This window comes from Gymnoscopelus braueri, assembly GCF_963280865.1.
Source record: "Gymnoscopelus braueri genome assembly, chromosome: 7".
Classification (NCBI taxonomy): domain Eukaryota; kingdom Metazoa; phylum Chordata; class Actinopteri; order Myctophiformes; family Myctophidae; genus Gymnoscopelus; species Gymnoscopelus braueri.
This window is the reverse complement of record NC_137608.1, coordinates 27,949,976-27,967,135: the sequence shown is the minus strand read 5'-3', so window position 1 is coordinate 27,967,135 and position 17,160 is coordinate 27,949,976. Positions and strand designations below refer to the sequence as shown.

Genomic DNA, 17,160 nt, shown 5'->3' with positions numbered 1-17,160 from the left:
GCGAGAGAAATAAGCAACCAGGTCTATGAAAACAAGCCCCAAAGACCCAAGTCCCAAACATGAGCACTTTAAACATAATAGGCTATTTGAAAATAGCCGATCTACAAGCTCACAACGCGTCGAGATGCAACAGGATGTGAGCTTGTAAATCTGATATTTTCAAATTAATCTAAAAAAACATATTTTTAGATGGAGGGGTCTGTGGACCTTGCCATGAAAATCTTTGAGAACCACTGTTTTAAACAACATTAGGAAACAAGCCCAAATAAGCAACTACACTTAAAGAACAAGCCCAAAAATATATATATTTACAAGCAACTTTACAGAATAACAAGCCCAAATTCACTTATAACAAGCAGACATGGCAACGCTTCAAACTACGTGAAACAACAGAACATGCTCCTTTGGACACGCCTCGTCCCATTTGATTGACACGTTCTCTAGCCAACGGCTACTCTCGATTCAACACTCTCAACAACTCAACATTCGGCTCCACCAATCAGACCGCCTGTCCCCCGTGTGTGCAATAGCTTCCTGTTTGTAACGAAGGAAGGGGAACAAGGCGAGGTGTTGCATCTTTGGTAGGTGTTTTTTTTGTGTGTCGTTTTGTTTTCTATCACAATCTGGTGAATGCAGCAACAAAAACAGGTATTATATCGTCGCTCTCTGTTATAGAAGTCAATATTAACGCACAGTTAGCTTTGGCTCGCTAATGTTGCCAAATTAGCCAGCTAGCTCCAGATTTGCTTTGGGCGACGTGATTTCAATATGGCGATGGTGGTAGCCCAGCGCTAGCATTTTATGCTAAGCTAGCGAACATTTGACGTTCTTAGGCCAGTCTTTTTTTCACTGCTCGTTCGATAGATATTGCTCATTTGTTGTTCATGCTCGCTATATGAAACGCATCATTGTCGCGGGGAGGAAACAGAAAACAACAAAATGGTATAATAAATACCAGAGCTCGAACCTTTAAATCGTCTCGACGAACCATTTCCTTATAATGGCTAACGTTAGCTAGTTAGCAACTTTACCTCCTCCAGCCCCGGCCTGGCCTGCAGCTTTGTGTGTGTGTGTGTGTGGTACTAGCTGGTTTACATTAATTCTGGGTCTTTTATTGGTTAGTTGTGGTAGTGCCCTATGCATAACTGTCCATACATAGTGAGTCATTGTAGTCACAGTAAAAATCCTTGTTCAGCCTCAGAGTTAATAAATGGATAATAACGCTGAGGATTTTACTGTGTATTAGTGTCTTTTGAGTTCAGGCAGGTAGTGTAAATAAATACCCATAGAAAGCAATGTATCATATCTGATTTCTTCTTTTTTTTTTTTATTGCAAACCAATTATTGCCTCATGTTAAAGTATAGAAATCCCCCCACCCCCCCCATTTTTTATGATAATATAAATATATATATCAATTTGTAATTATTTGATTTAGAAAATCTTATGCAGAATGTCAGCCATGTTAGGGTGCGAGACATCAGTAGATAGGATACAGGATTTCCTATGTTTAAAATATTGGCATCATAAAAATGCTCCTTGATAATCGTCTCGGTAGTATTCCAATCAGCCTCTCTCTCTCTCTCCCCCTGATAGGTCGCAGACAGTGTTTGGTCCTTGCTTATTTAGTTCCGCCCATCATCATCATCATCACGCCCTCCTCTTGACAATATATATCAGTGAGTCTCTTCCCTTCTGCCAGGCTCCCTCTTTTTCTCTTCATGACTTTATGTTTGAAAAGGCTCTAATTTTTCTAAATTTCCCCTCAACAATGCTGACCATCTACCACAGATCACCAGGCACAGTTTCTTGCTCCTCTCTCCCTGACGCTGCCTGTTCCCAGGACCGAGGTGCCCGCCCTCCCCTCCCCGCTGTCCGCCGACAATGGAGACAGAAATTGAACAGCAAGAAGAGACCTCATTCGGCAACACAGAGACAAACGGTAACATATTAGATTTAAAAAATATATATAGTTTTGCTTCCTCATTGTGTGTCGTATATTACAGTAAGGTGACAATTTACATTACATCTATATAATGAGAATATCCCAAGCATTGTGTAATACATAGTAAGGCAGGTATGGTGGCGTCGTCACGCATTCTCTCTTCTCTCTGCAGTTCAGTCTTTTGAAATTTCTGCCAGTCAGACATGCCATTTAGTATTCCTGACAGAGCTAGGTGTCACTAAGACCCACTATGCAACAGCCAGGCTGCAGAACCATATTTCACTGCATCGCTCTCTCATTCATGTGTGTTTAAAGCCAGGCTGAAATAGTTATTCATTCTACCTATAAATCTGCAGGGAGAATGTCATGTAGAGATTTTAAATGCATATATGTGCGCATATTTATTTAATCTAATTATTATCTTTCTGTTCACTTGTCGGTGTGGGGGTGTGTTAAAAAAAATCAACTTATTATAATTTTGAGCATTTGTGTGAGGATGTGGTGGCCATACTTTTCCTGTGTGCCTAAAGTGTGAATTTATCTCCTTATTCCAGGTAAGCGCCCTGCGGAGGACGCAGACGACCAGAAATCATTCAAGCGATCCAGGAACTCAGACGAGATGGTGGAGCTTCGCATCCTCCTGCAGAGCAAAGTAAATCGGCACTCCTTTCATCTTTTTTTTTGTCATTAACCACATGAACCCTAGCATCCCTATTCTAGGGTGAGCATTCAGCAAAGCTATTTTGCGTAGAGGAAAGAAACGAGGGAGCATAGAGTATAGGTTTTAAGTGCTATTTTTTTTGTGCATCCTCTGTCTCCTTTATTTTAGCAATCCTATTTTTTCCAGTATTTTAGAGTTTTTTTTTTGTGGGCGGGGGGGGGGGGGGTTCTAGGGGAAAACCCCATTCATATCTAATAAATCATGGCATCCTGTACTCTGCCATTATTATCATTTTGGTTATCCGTCTTCCTGATCAAATCCCTGTTTTTGTCACTTGTGTGTTGCGGTTTCATTTTCTGATAGATTGTGTAATCTCATTTTCTCCCTGCAAATTATGTAAATGCCAGTATTTGTGGAACCTTAAAATATAGTTCCCTTTTTTCTTTGCCTTTCTATGATTTCACCATTGTATTTAATGTTTTCCTAATAATCTCTCTGTCCTTAGAATGCAGGAGCTGTAATTGGGAAGGGTGGCAAAAACATCAAAGCCCTTCGTACAGACGTGAGTACATCTATTCTGTATATTCCAAATTGTATTTCTTTACTGGTACACAGCCTACCAGCAAATATAACAGCACTTCAGTAGGGATTGGATTTAGGTTTAGTGCAAATAGTGGCTGACTGTTTAATCGGCATGTTTGAATTTAGCAATGGGTCTCTTCATCTATGTAAACTATGGGGATGTTGGCTAGAGGTTAATGTTTTATTTGTTTACTGTTCATGAGCTTGTCTCACGACCCCTCTGGGTTAGTGTATCATTTTTCTCACATAGGCATCATCTGATTGTCTCCGCTGAACTGACCCCCGCAAAACGCAAAATGTCCAACTTCAAGTCCATTTACTTTTGCATAATGTCTACTGTCGATTATAACTTCTTGATCAAAGCCATACTGATGCTCTTGCTAATTCTAGAATGGGCACAGTGTGGTAAAGATGAGATCATTTGTAGCGCCAACTGCCATTAGTCATTCTATTGGAGATGTTTGAGCAACCTGGCCAATTCTCAACTCATTCAATGTCATTACGTCTCTCTTTCTCTGCCCCTCCACACCTTTCTCCTCCTCCCACTCTCCCCCAGCTGCTGTCCCTCTCTCTCATTGTCCCTCTTTCTGCCTATTCTCCCAACATTTTACCCCCTCTAAATCTCTCAATACCCCATTACCCATTTTCCAATTTCACCCTTTCTTCTCTCTTTGACAAACCAACCTCTGAGAGATTAAAAAATGAAGTCACATTTGACCAGTGTAGAGCCTGTATATTAAAATGTATTCCTCTTCCCCTCCCTTCCCTCTTCCCTCTCCCCTGTTTATTATTTTATTGTTGACTTTTTTGCCCACTTCCTCCTCTGTTGCCCATGTTCTGGATGGCCCCTCCTGCACCCGCCCACCTGACACCCTGGTTGGCCCTGCCCATAATCGTGCCCTGTCCCTAAATGGGCGCCTTACTTGATTGACATCTGTGTGCTCGAATGGCCCTGGCCCCTGCCCATGCCACGCCCAGTTCAATGCCAGTGTGTCAGTCCCAGACAGCAGTGGGCCTGAGCGGTATGTCCCTAAGCTCCTCCCTCTCACTGCCTGACTACAGGACAAACAAGGAAAGATAAATAGTCATCCTGCCTTTGTCAAGTCACTGTTGTTTAACCTACCTGTTCTCAAAGTATTTTAATCTGAAGCAAAATGCCTTCTTCATGTCCAAATCTGCCTCTTGATCCTGTAAAAGCCATGTCAACATCCTGTTTACATGCCTCCATTTAAAGTCATGACAGTGTCAATGAGCCATATGCAAGTGATATCAGGATTTTACAAAATCTTTTGCAGTCTGTTCTACTCTAACTTGATCCAGTGTTCAAACATGTCTGTGTTTTTATATTAATTTAAGTGATGATTATCTTCTGCGTTCCTCACCTCTTTCTCCCCCTCTCAGAATCAATGTACTGGTGTTTTGTTTTGTTTTTTAGCTTTTCATATCATTCTTGCCCCATCCCACGCTTTTCTTGTGATGCTGTCATCATTTTGTTAGAGAAAGACTGCACATTGAGCTAAATCTGTGTGGAAAAAGGCCAGCCTAGGGTTCAAGTGTTGTGTGTATTTTTTTCTTTTCGTTCTCCTGCCTAGCTGAGCTTGGCCATTGACTGTTGGAGCTATTGAAATTGCAAGACCTCTTTTTTTTTTCTCTTTTCTTGCTCACCTCATGTCCCATGGTCTCATGTTTGTCACTTCCCTCATCCCTTTAAAAACCATTGAGTTGAGGGGTGAAAAACTCCTCCTTCCATGGCATAACCTGCTCTGTTGCTCTTGACTGTCTGTCTATATCGTCTGCCATCCTTCTCCCATGTACAAACTGCACTTTAGCACTCTTGATCAGGGTTTTTCCTGTTTATTCTGTTGGTAGATTAATCTATTTTGAGTGTCTTTAGTTTCAACTCCCTCTTTCTCGTTTTTTTTATAATTTTGTTTTGCTATCGTCTTGCAACATTAGGGAGGATGCAAACAACAATATTTTTTAAATGAACACTACCCAGTAAAACACAAAAAGTGCTGTCCTAGACATATTTTAAGAGTGGGATAGTCCCAGAGAAGCGGGAGCATTGTCTGAGAATATCCCACCTTAAAATTGAGAACGCAAGATGATGAATTTAGCCAACGCCCGGACCTTTTAAATTTGTTTGGAGCGTTGTCGGGGCAAAATCTTGACACATTATTTGTAGTGTGCATCCATCCCTTTTGGCTTCAGGTTATTTTTGCCCTCTCTTTTGCACCACTGGTGTTTATTTTTTTTAGTGCCAGATCCTCCTAAACTCTCCATTCTCCCCACCTCACCCCTCCCAACGGTCACCAAACACAATCACTTTGCCTTTATGTCTTCTGTTTTTCCCGTCTTTCCCTGGGCAACAGACTGATATGTTTTTTTATTTTTTTTATAAATTACCTTTGTTCATGTAGGAATAGTTATTTAAGCAGTTATTTTCTGAGACCATCACTGATACTGAGCTTACAATCCTGTTAAAGTTTTTAAATATAGGACATCAATTGCTCCTTTTAGCCTGGTTAGTCACAGCGCTGGATGGGATAAATAGGTGTGGGTCTTTCTCTATGGCCAAGTCTCTTCTTTTTAAGGGACGTTCTGAATTGTCTTAATCTGAAGTACTGTTTCCTCTTCTTCGGGATGGCACCACGCCGCCACCTGATGTGTTCCCCTGGTTAATCTCTGTTGGCTGCGTCCTGTCTGTGCTCCACGCTGCAATCGATGGGTCTGATCTAAAGCATTCTAAGCATCAGCGCAGACATCGAAACAGTTGGAGAGATACTGCTTAAGATCATCCCAACTCTGGAGGAGGTGATTATTGTTTATTTTGCTCTTCTCCCCAGTGCTGCCATCTCATACTGTATATCACAGTAAATGTTCTTATTTTATCCTTGTAGCGCTCCACATGCAGTGTAATAACTGTAACCTTTTTTTATTATATTCTCATCCCAAGTGCATGCTTCATTATCAGCTTCTCATCTTAGAGGAATATCAGTACCCTAGGAGTTACTGTCTTATGTGTCACAGGTCAAGCACTGGGAGAGAGGAGTTCTGGTTAATTCCTTTTTATATCACTTGTACAGTCCTAACACATTGATAATTCTCACCAGTACCAGCAGTACAACGGCATGGATTTTGACTGCGAGCTGCGTCTATTGATCCACCAAAGCCTGGCTGGTTCTATTATCGGCGTGAAGGGAGCCAAGATCAAGGAGCTGCGAGAGGTATATATATGTTACAGTATGATTGGAGAACCAGTACGATTGAAGAAAGCGCGCTCGTTTTTACCACCCACCCAGCACTAGAGGGAGCCACAAGCCAGGCTTGTGCACAAACATATATGGCCACACACACACACAGTCACACACACAGTCACACACACACACACGCGCACACACACGCGCACGCGCTCATGCTTTTTTTGGTTTATTGAAAGCAGGACTGTTTAGATACTTTTATTGTGTTCTGGCTTTTGTTTTACTTTCTCCCTGACACACACACACACACACACACACACACACACACACACAGTGATCCATGAAAAGAACTATTCTGTCCCTATCGGTTTACAAATCAAACGGCGCTGAGTCGACTAGTGGAGCGTCGGCCGGTCACCGCGGGCACTCGCGCCTGGAGGCGCGAGGGCGCGCTTCCTCGGCCTCAAGCTCCACTAAGTCGGCGCGCCGTGCGTGTGAACGCGTGTTCAGCGTTCCCCTCATAGATATTATGGTTCCCCTAGCGTAGCTTCCTGGTTGCTATGTGGGGGGGAACAACAAAAGACAGGTCTCCGTCGGCGCATCAAAGCCCCGCCTCTCCGCGCTCTCCTTCTCCTCCTCCTCGGAGGAGGAGAAGGAGAGAAGGAGAGGACGGGACGGGTTATTACGCGAGGAGGAGGAGGAGGAGGCTCCTCTTCCTCGCGAGCCTCGCGTAATAACCCCCCGCCTCGCAGCGCCGTCCTCCTCCTCCTCCTCGCGAGCCTCGCTAATAAACCCTGTCTCGAAAAGCCCCGCCTCGCCCCGAAGGAGCCCCGTGCCTAAAAACGAGCGCTCTGTCTTCAATCGTACTGGTTCTCCAAACGTACTGTGACATATACACTAGAGACGGGCTTGTTTCATTTCCAAATAAATCACTAGTCATTTAAAAAACATGTTGCAATTGAATTGAGCATACTTAGTCTCAGGTGCCTGTGCAGGGGAATAACTTTCGCTATGTTTGCCTTTCATGTAGGGCTGTCGCCTTATTTTTTGTTTGAGCATTGAAGGATTGAAGGATTAGATTTTAAATCTATAATGATGTGTTCACTATCCAAATTGGAACACAACAGGCCATCTGAAGTAAAGGGTTTACCCCTGGCTCCATAGTCTATTGGCAAAGATGTGTGCACAAGGTACTTTGTTTCCCTCAGAACACCTGGATGGAAGACATCACGTATGAACAAATATCTGAGAATGTGGATGCATTTTTGCTGCCTTGTATGTGGGGCTTGGATCAATTAGGGCAGAATAGTACCATGTTACTGTATTGTTGTAGGCTATTATTCCCAGCACTAATGTAAAAATTGGGGAAATTATAGCCAAGCCATGCTGCTCAACGAATAATCTCGACGCCATGCTTCCATCTGCCTAAATGGAAGCATTTAGGCAGATTGTGGCAAAATTATCATTAAAGATGAGGCTGTTTGCCAACTGAAGCAAATGCATTACAGTACCACTGTTAAGTTTGCAGCTGTGCCATTTAGTTTGAATTAATTAATTAGAGTCCCATTATTGTGGCTTTTGTTAGATCTTGATTTTTGGAAAAAAGTGACGGCCTAACATTTTTGTGTGTGTACGCACATTTGTCCAGAACACCCAGACGAGCATCAAGCTGTTTCAGGAGTGCTGTCCTCAGTCAACAGACCGAGTGGTGCTGGTTGGAGGAAAGTCGGAGAGGGTGGTGGAGTGCATCAAGACTATGATGGAGCTCATCGCTGACGTAAGTCATGTTTTTTCAGGTTAAGTTTTTACAGCACAAAAATTGGTCATAGGGTGTGTTGGCTGCCATTATATTTGTATATGTTTTAGAATAGGAGTACAGGATGTATACACTTACCCCATCAGTTTTCCTTAATTTTTGGTGACATCCAAATGTTTTCCCTGGCCTGTCCCTCATCAGGCTCCTATTAAAGGACGTGCCCAGCCCTACGACCCAAACTTCTATGATGAAACCTATGACTATGGCGGTTTCACCATGATGTTTGAAGAGCGAGGGGGAAGCCGTAGACCTATGGGGGGTTTCCCCATGCGCGGTGGCCGGGGTGGCGGAAGCGACCGTGGGTTTGGGGACCGCATGCCCTCCGGTAGGGGGGGACGAGGCCCCATGCCCCCTTCCCGTCGGGACTATGATGAGATAAGCCCCCGCAGAGGGCCACCACCACCCCACCCTGGTGGAAGGGGTGGTAGGGGAGGTGGTCGAGGACGCAGCATGCCCATGGGACCCCCACACAGAGGAGGGTAAGAACCCAATTGCTTGTGTGTGTGTGTAAAAGAATACTTAACATATCTAACATTAATCCGGGCAACCTGTGTATTAAAAAAGAAAGAACAGCATCTTGCCTCTTCACTAAAATAAAATGGCAAACCCTTTTGTTTTATTTGAACTTGTTGGCCGCAAAGGTTTGCACAGTCCTACTAACCACTGAGTTGTTCTCAAAGCCGTCTTCATTGAGTGTTTTCTCCATTTTGTTTATTTCTGGAGCACCAGTTATACTCGCAGAGGAGCATTCTAATATTCTGGATCATACATGAAATAATGCACATGAACAATGTTGCAATATCATTCCATAACTTAAAAGTTGGCACTTGCCCTGACTGTTGTTGGGTTTTCTGTAAATCATACTCTTGCTCTGTTTCCTTTTATAAGTCTTGGTTATATTTTCAACATGGCTTCATGATGTCATTCATAGGATGAATTGGATCCAGTATTGTGCATGTAGACCAATGTCATACTATGCTTGCCTCTATAAACTCATCAGTATTCATACATAGGGGAGTTGAGAAATCATTGCAAACTCATTCCATAAAGTGTATGTGCTCATTTGTTTGTGTGTATGTGTGTCTGTGTGTGCGTGCGTACGCTTGTGTCTCCATCTTCACCTTGCCCACAGAGATGACCGTTACTATGACTCGTACCGTGGCTCAGATGACAGGTCAAAGTAAGTCTCTGCCCCAGTCCTCTGCCCTCCTCCCACCTGACTTTTTAGCCCAAAGAGTGCTGTCTTTAAAGGGATACCCTGACATTTGAAATTTCAGTCTGTTATTTCACTTTTCCCTGCAATTTACACAATTGGGTGGGGCATGTGTAAGCCAAAAACTTAAATTAGAATTTTTAGCAATGTTAAAGTGTACTGCTGCTAGCAAGCTAGCTTATTACCCAGTGCTGTCCATGAGGAACACTAATAAACCATGTCTAAAGGCCTTTTACACCAAGTCCGTTTTAGGTTTTTCGCATAAAACATGCACACATCTTGATAATGAGCACACGCATAGCTATGACCTCTTGCTCACGAGTCCAAACCTGCTGTGCGGCCATGCTTCGTTATATTTTTAACCAGAGCCAGTATGATTTCTGCAGCATCTTTATGTATAAAAACTCAGATAACCATCAGATACCTAATTCTATTCACAATTTACATCATAGATGTTGACCTAACGTAGAGAAACGCTAAGATAAACAAATATATCACCCAAGAAATCTAACATTGTGTCAGAGAATAACGTTTTGTGAGACAAAAGGTCTAAATGGCAAATAAAAGAGCGTTGTGGCAGATGGTAAATAATCTGAAACGCTGCAGAATATTGAGTGTTTTACGGTGTTTACTATGAGGACCGACCTTGCCTATAAAATCAATGACTGTCAACCTTTTGAGTTGTCTGTCATTGTTTATTTTGGTTCTCTTCTGGGAAACTACATCCAGATGTATTGGTCCCCATACGTTCCAGAGCTTTTTCATTTACTTGCTGCTGAGAGCGTTTCCCAGCATGGATGCAAAGAATCGCTTCGGACTTGGTGTGAAAGGTTGGAGTGCGTAAAAATTGCACCTGTATTGTTTTCTTATTTTCGTACTGCGTGTTCATAATGGACTTGGTGTGAAAAGACCTTAATGCTGACAATTACTGAATTCTTTTTATTCCCCCAGAAAATCTGACAGGGGCCTGACCAAGACACCAGTCAGATTAGAATTGCTAACGTCGAGGTATCCCTTCAAGTCCAATATTATCCCTCCCATATTGTCCTACCCTTTCTTATCAACTGTTCTGGTATGCCTGCTTATCACCTTTTCAGACCCCATGGAAGATAATCCTGTCCTCTTTGTTAACCTGCTCCCTCCTGTCCTATCCTGTAAACATTACTGTCTCACTCAGTCCCTGCCTGTAATAACCCTGGCTTGTAAAAGTTCCTTGGCTTGACCCCATCCACTGCTTCACAGTCCACATTTTGGAGTCCTTTTGAAAGACCCAGGCTCAAATAATATGGCCTTACTCTGATCTTTATCTGCTTTTCCTAATGGTCAAGTGATGTCACTTCTTCAAATGTCAACATTTATAACTGATGGGATTAGTCTATATAGTATAGGGTTAGTACATTGTTTTCACTGTCGATGCTGATTAAAATATCTAACCACTCACCCAATACCAAGATTGATCAATTATGTTAAAATAATTTTGTAGACTTATTTACTTCTGTGCCTCTAGAGATGCTTTGATCTAAAGGGTTAATTTCACTCATGATGTTTGCATCTCCAATTAAAAACATTCTGGCTAGCAAGGTAGTATACCAAGAATCAAAATCAGTTTATTGCACACAATTTGACTGGGTGCATTGCTCTCTTAGAAGAAGCATAGAAGACAAATAAATATAGCAGGTAAGAGAAAGCATTTGGGTCAGACCAGTTTAAACAGTATTAGACAAGTATGTGCTGTGTGATGAGACACGACATATCTCATCTTTTGCACTGACGAGTTAGAAATGTATAGCAATAATATTGCGCTGGTTATGCTGCACATATTGTATGTACTCGATATTCTATATATAGACATGCCACTTAGTAGGTGCAAATTGCAAGTACAAGGAGTGGTGTGTATACGAGTGCTTACTGTGACGATAGAGGTGAATTGTGCCAAGTAAAAGCAACTAGTACCCATTTTTCGTTAGAATTTGGCCGGTTATAAAAATTGCAGTTGAAATGTATTTAACCAATGGCTTAATTTGAGCTCGGTTTTTGGGAAAGAAGCGGCAGACCTAGCCTCTCATCACCACCACCACCTGTCACTCCTCTCACCATAACACTGTCAGAGCTGTTCCTGTTACTGCGTGGGTGGACGGCTGGGAGGAAATGTGTTTATACTGTATTCTTAACGGTGTGTGTGTGTGAGGCAGTTTGACCTAGACCAGAGATTTTTGTTTGAATATTGATGAGCTTTTTTGTTTTTACCACTTTGTCTTGTCCCCCCACCCTCCCTTCCCTTCCTCGTCAGCAGCGACAGAAGAGGAAGACCGGATCGCTATGGCGATAACATGGTTAGTGACCCTTGGCTAAGTGCATGCAGCTCTGTTCCCGGACATGTCATTGGGCGCCGGCATCCTTTGGTTGGCGTGCTGATAGGTCCGAACAGCAGACAATGGCCATGATTGTGCGATGTAGTTAATGACAAAAGACTGAGGCAATATTACCGTAGCCACCGTCCACTCATGTGCACCCACGCATTCACACTCGCACAGATACCAGACCTGACCATGCATATAAGCAAGCTTTAGCGCAGTGCAAGCCATTCCCACCAAATGACCATAATCACCACAGCCGGAGACACCCCACAATAATCAGCCATAATTGCCCTCCACCATGTACTTTAACGGCCAGCCTGTTTTTCCCACTAGGAGAGGAAGGATCTGGGGTAGATGTAGAGGTGGGGGTGGCTGTGGCAGGTTGCTAGGCAATAATAATGCTTTGTTGACAGACGGGAAGGTCTCTTGCTCGCTCTCTCTTTCTCTCTCTCTCTCTCTTTCCCCCCTCTTTCCGAGAGCTGGCTGGATACTGCCTGCCGTTGCTCAGCAACAGCTTTTTGAATCGCCTGTTGCCCTGGTGACAGAGCAGCAGCTGAATAGCAGGTGAAAATGGGGGCTGATGGAGTCATAAGGAGAGAGGGGGGGGAGTGTGACAGGAAGGAGGGGGGGGGGGTGGGTAGAGAGAGGGAGGAGGAGTCTGGCTTATGGATGAAAACCCGGTGGCATTTAGTTGAGTCTGCTCCATGGACAAGGCTGCTGCATCATCCATACACTCATCTCATATCGATCCATCCATGTGTGGAAAGATGAAAGGAAATGTGTGTGCTGTATCTAACCCTGTTTTCGCTCTGTCTTTTTACAGGGTGGCGGTGGATACGGTGAGTGCCAAGCTTTATATTTTTTATGACCGTATATACTCATACAAGATTGCAAGAATGTATGTGTTAGCGTTTCTGTGTGTATCTGTTGTGTCCTTGCGTGCTGAGATTGAATATCTGAATGCTTATTTTACTGTGTTGTCACTGCAGCCACTAGATGGATGTTGTAAGCAAACTGTAATCGGGAAGGAATTTCACACTATTTGCAAATACAAACATTTGCTGTGTTAGTTGAATCTAAACATGTAATGAACATAATCTCCTGTCTTGCCTATCTTGCGCTGCTGGGACAATATTGCTTTAAATGAATGATGAGACACTGTTAAAAATGTGCTCATCAGAAGAACACCTACAAGGACTGTCGATTTATTGTCGTGTAACAGTTTCCAACCAAAGGCCTGCTTTAAAAAAGTGTGAATAATTACGTGGTTGTGAGCTCAGTGTTGGTGTAATAGTTTGTCATGTTTCTCACAAATATCTGAAATGAGCAGGCTCATGTTTCACTGGGTCAATGTTAAATATCTTTCTCCCACACTCTAAATCTCAGATAGCACTTCCTCCTGGGACAACTACCAGTCAGGTGAGTCTCCTTAAAATGTTTGCTGGGGCACCTATACTTTGCACGTTATACATGGTGACAATATTGACTGTTTGTTTGTTTTTCTTTTTTAATCACTCTCCTGACCCTCCCCTCCCTGGGGTCTTGTTTCCCTTCCACGGCTCCATCCTTTCGTCTTCAGGTGGACGCAGCTCCTATAATGACATGGGCGGTCCAGTCATCACCACACAAGTGACCATCCCTAAAGATGTGAGTAAACAACCACACAAGCCCACACGTATGCATACACGCCAAGGGGTCATTCAGTTTGTGATTACTGTACTTCAACATGCATCGCCACATGGGACATACTGTAGATATGCAATCAGTTTGAATGTGTGAATCAGTTTCTCTCCACCACATCTTTACAGCCTTAAGTCATGATAACATTTAGTCATTCGCATTGTATGTGCCTGCTGTCTTATACCAACATTTTGTGCGTTAATTTATTCATCATACATACTGTGACTGTCCCAATGACACTGCTGGGTGGTGAATTACTAATGTTGTGACTAATGACTATGCTACACGTACACAGCAGACTTCAGAACAGGGAAGTAATGGTAGTTAAATATGTTTCAAGTTTTTAATATTTCCCCTTATTTCCACGCATATATTGGGGCACAATATTCTTTGTGCATGGGTTAATATATTGATTGCCTGTTTTGTTGCTGACTTCATTAATTGAAAATGTCACACTGGGACTCCTTAATCTGAACATGTCTGTCTCATCCTCTGCCTTATTTATAGCTGGCTGGCTCTATCATTGGTAAGGGAGGCCAGCGGATTAAGCAGATCCGTCACGAGTCTGGGGCTTCCATCAAGATTGATGAGCCTCTGGAAGGCTCTGAGGATCGCATCATCACCATCAGCGGTACACAGGACCAGATCCAAAATGCTCAGTACCTTCTGCAGAACAGGCAAGTTCTGAAACCGCATCTGTGACCCAAATACACTCCGGTCTTAGTAGAAGCTGAAATCCTTTTAAATACTTGAATGGCATTTGGACTGAGCATACGAGTTGCCACTGGTACCAGGTGGTAGTTTGTAATGTCTTGAAACTTGTCTAGGAGCAACCAAGCTTTAAATTATACAATAGAACCATTGGAAAACCTCTGAACTCATTCTCTGTAAATGATTCGGCCTGCATGTCAAATATAAGAACCCTAACCCATAGTGAACCATATTGATTAAATAGTCTGAACAAGCCATGAAAAGTATTTGTAAGGATCTGATCTTTTTGAACAAATGAATGTATTTTCCTGCATATCCCTCCTCTGACTTAACCTATTAAGAATTGCTGTTTTATTGAGTGGAAATATATATATATGGATATATATTTTTGTATTGCATCTTGTTTCTAATTAACCCACTCTTTGTTGGGCTATGCAATTCTTTTGCCTTTTAACTCTTCTGTTAACTAACCCCCTTCCTTTCCTCCCCATGCAACCTGCAACTAGTTCAAACCTTCCTCTTACATGAAATGGCTGTGAATGAGTAGACAAAGTATTTGTACGTATATTTTACATTCTTCTAGATTGATTTTTGTTTTGAAACCAAAGAAGCATCCTTGACATGATGTTTCTTAATAAGTGTCACAATTTTCCAAATAAATCAACCAGAATGTCTACTTGTTTAGCCATCCAAGCCGTTTCACTGTGAAGCAGGGAGTGGATTGATTCTTCCCCTGGCTGCTGCTGTGTGGAAGACTAGTGATTTTGTTGTTTTTAGTTAGATCAACCGACAACAAATCACAGTCTGCCAAATGGCACAGGCTCCTCCTCTTCTGTCTCCCTTGGCAACAAATCAGCACGTATCATACACTACTTTTCTCGTTGATGCTAGCTAGCATAACTAAAATGCTAACGTAGCTGTAGAAACTGCTGCCGCTGTCGTATGTAGTGTGTAGTGTTGCCATGGTAACTAACCCTGCCTCCCTCTTCCTTCCTCTCCTCCTCCCCAGTGCGCTGCACCTGCTTGGACACCAGGACTAACCATACCCTTCCTCTTCCTAGTCCTCCTCTTCCTCCTCCTGCCATCGATGATACACATCCTTCTGCCTCTCTCTGTCTCGCTCTCTCTCTATCTGTCATCCCCCCTTTCCCTCCACTCCAAACGCCCCCCATTTTATCTTAAGATCGGTGCACCCCCCCATGCCCCACCCCCTCCAAGTCACCTATACCTAATGTACTGAATGTATTTTGAATTATATTTTATTGTTCTTTATTTAGTTTCTTTTTTGTACTCTTTATATTTCAGTGTGAAGCAGTACTCTGGTCAGTTCATCTAGACCCCCCCCCCAGGAGACAGATTGATGCAGACTCAGATTGCCCCCCCTCCCCAACCCCTCTGTCCCTCTCCAACACAACCTCCCCTACCCCACCCCCTCAGACTATGATCCCGGATTGTGGGTTTCTTTTTGAATCTTATTTTTGTATTTTTAAATAAAAATAAATAAATAACAATGCCCAACATTCCTGTGCGTAAAAGAAAATGTAGGTGTCCTGCATTTTTTTCATTTTTTTTTTCACGAGTGTAGTCCATTTCATATTTCTCACACTCTGTAACTGTTTTTTGTTTTGATTTTGTTTTTAAAATACTGGTCTCTCAAAAAGCCCTCTGGAGCATTTTGAAAGGGAGACTAAATTAAACATACTTTATTTTTGAATGGGTTTTCTATAAGGTATAGATGTGTTTGTGTCAATACAGTAAATCTGTCCAGTGTGTGTGTGTATGTGTGAGGATGGGTGTGCTTTCTCTTGTTGTCTGTAATAGTGTCTCTCACACACAGTTGTGCACCATCACCACTCAGTGCAACATGCAGAATGTACAGTAAGCTACTCTTTTTTTCTTTTCTTTTTTTGTCTTTTTTTTATGGAGCATTTTATTATTTTTAAGAGCCTTTGGAAATTGTACTCCTTTGAAGTGTTTTCAGTTCTGGGATATTGTGAGTTTGGGACTCTGAATTTGTGGAAGAATATGCTGATTGTTACTTTCAGTTGTACGCCTGATGTAAGACGCAGGGCAGGTAGACTATTTTATAAGGATGTTGAGTGATGTGTGATCAATCTGGAACCTGAAATGGAAAGATTTAGCTAGTTACGACAATGTCTGGGAGACTTTAATGTGGAAATGATCTATTTTCCCCCTGCAATTTCCTGTGTTCTACACCCGTTTGCTCTCCATGCTGTAGAATTCACACTGTCAAATTGTAAACTGATGAATAAAGATTATGCCACTTTTTACCATCCTGGCTATTGATGTTTTACATGCTTACTGCTTGAAAACGTACTTACCTGTAGAATGATTATTAAGAACTGGACACTAGTTTTAGTTGCTGACATAACCACTAACATGACAAAGTGTATTATAACACACTGGACAAGTCTTTTAAAGTGATTTCCCTTACCACGGAGTAAACGTTCAACATTACACACAAACTCATGCAGAATCGATCACGTTTAATCCTAAAGGGCGTTTAAATTGGTTGTGTAATTTATGAGCATAGATGTGACCTATGCTCACGCATTGTTTTTCCAGTCTTAACGCGGGGTGTAATTTGATTGGCTTATCTAGCATTTACAACCCTAGCCATGGAATGAATCCAAGACGGTCATCTGTCATGACCGTCATTGATGAATTTCAACATAGTGTTTGCACTTTCTCCCTTTTTGGCCCGTACATCTACGTAAACGTTAAGATTTCAACTATAAAGTGCTTACCTCATGGCCATGGATGTTACAAATATGTACGGGCCCTCAGAAGTACCCGTATATTCCGTATTGTTCAATAAAAAGCATTTTAATCCGATCGATGGCTATTTTCTCATAGTTGTAATGTGTCGGGGAGCAATACACCTCCCAACCGATAGGGTCGCGTAGTTTGAAAGCATATGGCGAAAATACGGAGAAAATGGCCACCGATCAGATTAAAATGCTTTTTATTGAACAA

At 42.4% G+C, this 17,160-nt stretch overlaps 1 protein-coding gene across 10 annotated transcripts; it reads left to right on the top strand.

The window, feature by feature from the left end:
* The first annotated feature begins 526 nt into the window (after positions 1–526).
* On the top strand, positions 527–16,457 carry hnrnpk (heterogeneous nuclear ribonucleoprotein K). 10 transcript variants are annotated; one of them, XM_080433055.1, is made up of 18 exons: positions 527–581; positions 1,595–1,677; positions 1,790–1,940; positions 2,498–2,595; positions 3,110–3,166; positions 4,165–4,208; positions 5,928–6,000; positions 6,300–6,413; positions 8,035–8,163; positions 8,344–8,681; positions 9,335–9,382; positions 10,367–10,423; positions 11,706–11,748; positions 12,596–12,611; positions 13,159–13,191; positions 13,352–13,419; positions 13,960–14,129; positions 15,173–16,457. In XM_080433055.1, the coding sequence occupies exons 3-18, from the start codon at positions 1,883–1,885 to the stop codon at positions 15,201–15,203; spliced, it is 1,377 nt and encodes a 458-aa protein (XP_080289181.1). In that variant the 5' UTR covers positions 527–581; positions 1,595–1,677; positions 1,790–1,882; the 3' UTR covers positions 15,204–16,457. The 10 variants fall into 10 exon arrangements, with proteins under 10 accessions (XP_080289181.1, XP_080289183.1, XP_080289186.1 ...); XM_080433060.1 differs by having other exon boundaries at positions 538–648; positions 6,306–6,413; XM_080433059.1 differs by having other exon boundaries at positions 538–648; positions 11,709–11,748.
* Positions 16,458–17,160: the final 703 nt, after the last annotated feature.